At 42.5% G+C, this 2,797-nt stretch overlaps 1 protein-coding gene across 1 annotated transcript; it reads right to left on the reverse strand.

Annotated features, from left to right (window-relative positions):
- Positions 1-1,251: 1,251 nt before the first annotated feature.
- LOC131750639 (PPP2R1A-PPP2R2A-interacting phosphatase regulator 1-like) lies at positions 1,252-2,250 on the reverse strand. Its single transcript, XM_059053351.2, has one exon. The coding sequence runs from the start codon at positions 2,248-2,250 to the stop codon at positions 1,384-1,386; it is 867 nt and encodes a 288-aa protein (XP_058909334.1). The 3' UTR covers positions 1,252-1,383.
- Positions 2,251-2,797: the final 547 nt, after the last annotated feature.

Consider the following 2,797-nt stretch of genomic DNA (forward strand, 5'->3'; position numbering starts at 1 on the left):
CCTTTTATTTCTTTTTTTTCTCTGATTGCTGTGGCTAGAACTTCCAAAACTATGTTGAATAAGAGTGGTGAGAGTGGGCAACCTTGTCTTGTTCCTGATCTTAGTTGAAATGGTTTCAGTTTTTCACCATTGAGAACAGTGCTGGCTGTGGGTTTGTCATATATGGCCTTTATTATGTTGAGGAAAGTTCCCTCTTTGCCTACTTTCTGCAGGGTTTTTATCATAAATGGGTATTGAATTTTGTCAAAAGTTTTCTCTGCATCTATTGAGATGATCATATGGTTTTTCTCCTTCAGTTTGTTGATATGGTGTATCACGTTGATTGATTTGCGTATATTGAAGAATCCTTGCATTCCTGGAATAAACCCCACTTGATCATGGTGTATGATCCTTTTAATGTGCTGTTGGATTCTGTTTGTTAGTATTTTGTTGAGGATTTTTGCATCTATGTTCATCAGTGATATTGGCCTGTAATTTTCTTTCTTTGTGACGTCTTTGTCTGGTTTTGGTATCAGGGTGATGGTGGCCTCATAGAATGAGTTTGGGAGTGTTCCTCCCTCTGCTATCTTTTGGAAGAGTTTGAGAAGGATAGGTGTTAGTTCTTCTCTAAATGTTTGATAGAATTCGCCTGTGAAGCCATCTGTTCCTGGGCTTTGGTTTGTTGGAAGATTTTTAATCACAGTTTCAATTTCAGTGCTTGTGATTGGTCTGTTCATATTTTCTGTTTCCTCCTGGTTCAGTCTCGGCAGCTTGTGCTTTTCTAAGAATTTGTCCATTTCTTTGGGGTTGTCCATTTTATTGGCATAGAGTTGCTTGTAGTAATCTCTAATAATCTTTTGTATTTCTCCAGTGTCAGTTGTTACATCTCCTTTTTCATTTCTAATTCTATTGATTTGAGTCTTCTCCCTTTTTTTCTTGATGAGTCTGGCTAATGGTTTATCAATTTTATTTATCTTCTCAAAGAACCAGCTTTTAGTTTTATTGATCTTTGCTATTGTTTCCTTCATTTCTTTTTCATTTATTTCTGATCTGATCTTTATGATTTCTTTCCTTCTGCTAAATTTGGGGTTTTTTTGTTCTTCTTTCTCTAATTGCTTTAGGTGCAAAGTTAGGTTGTTTATTCGAGATGTTTCCTGTTTCTTTTTTTTTTTTTTTGGGGGGGAACCTCTGAAAATATTACTACACTGAATTCAAGGGCACCTGCAGGAATCTGACATAAAAGTTCTCTAGAATAACAACATTTCAGGAAATTCCAAAAAAGGAAAAGGGTAAAATAGGAAATAGCCTCAAATTAATCGACAAAGTTCAGTGCTTGTTCCAACTTCATTTTTCTCTCCATTGCAAAAACAAAAACAAAACCGAGTCTCAGGATGGGTGAGTGAATCACTTAGATGAAAGTTCATCTACTGGAATAAATGGAGAGGCCGCTTGGGCAGGTGACACAAGAGAGTCTGTGGTAGTGCTGACTTTCGCTGGTGAATTACAAGAAGATCCGGCACTGCTGCTGTTTCCATCAAGGGTATTGGAAGATACACACACACCAGGATCTGACAGCTGTGCAACGTCAGAAGAAGGCATGTTGGTGATGCCCTGGAAAAATCTCTTTGGCTGATATTCAGTTTCCATTTCACATTTTCTTTTCAATGGTCCAAGAACACTTGGTCTAATGCAATTAATTGGACTCTGGCTTCTCCGGGTAGTAAATCGGGTCGTTGGGCTGGGAATAGGACTTGGAGGAAATCCATTGCTACTCACAAAACTTTGCAAGGATGGTGAAAAACACTGCTTCCCAATTCCCCGGGTGGGTGATGGTGCTGGCGACACCGGAATGAAATCGATGCGTTTCGGGGAGGCGGATTTCTCCACGTCGTTGTCACTCAGGCTGAAACTTTCCTCCCAGGAGTGGCTTATCTGCATTGCGTTCTGCACCTCGCGCTCGTGGATGGTCTCTCGATTGATCAAGTCCATGCCCTCCTCCTGCTTGATCTGGTGCAAGCGGCTGCTGTGTATGTGGACGGGGGAGGCTGGTAGTAGCAGGCCATGGCAGTTCGGGAACATTGTGCTGTTTCGCCTGGTGCTCGGCGCCTCGAACTGGAACAACGGCGAAGTGTCACTGAGGCCGTGGATCAGGGGAGCGCTGTTAGACCTCCTGAGGCCCCCGCCACCACCGCCGCTGCCGCCGCCCTCCGCCGGGCTCCCAACCGTGCCCGGAGGCAGCTCCAGGTCCAGCTCCATCGTCTCCTGAGCCATGTCATGGGCACAGAGGCGGGGGCGGTGCTCAAAGACCTAGGATTCCCATTCCCCGCAGTCCAGGGCCACTGCCGCCGCCACCGCGAATCTGTCAGCGGGCTTGTCCCTCTGCGCATGCCTGTTTCTTAAGGTATGATTGTATTGCTGTAAACTTCCATCTTAGAACTGCTTTTGCTGTATCCCATAGGTTTTGGGTCGTCGTGTCTCCATTGTCATTTGTTTCTAAGTATTTTTTGATTTCCTCTTGGATTTCTTCAGTGATCACTTCGTTATTAAGTAGTGTATTGTTTAGCCTCCATGTGTTTGTATATTTTACAGATCTTTTCCTATAATTGATATCTAGTCTCATAGCATTGTGGTCGGAAAAGATACTTGATACGATTTCAATTTTCTTAAATTTGCCAAGGCTAGATTTGTGACAATATATGATCTATCCTGGAGAATGTTCCATGAGCGCTTGAGGAGAATGTGTATTCTGTTGTTTTTGGATGGAATGTCCTATAAATATCAATTAGGTCCATCTTATGTAATGTATCATTTAAAGCTT

This window comes from Kogia breviceps, chromosome 2 (assembly GCF_026419965.1).
Source record: "Kogia breviceps isolate mKogBre1 chromosome 2, mKogBre1 haplotype 1, whole genome shotgun sequence".
NCBI classification, from domain to species: Eukaryota; Metazoa; Chordata; class Mammalia; order Artiodactyla; family Physeteridae; genus Kogia; species Kogia breviceps.

Excerpts from the sequence above, each read along its gene's own strand:
- LOC131750639 (XM_059053351.2), bottom strand. The coding sequence starts at position 2,250 with ATGGCTCAGGAGACGATGGAGCTGGACCTGGAGCTGCCTCCGGGCACG.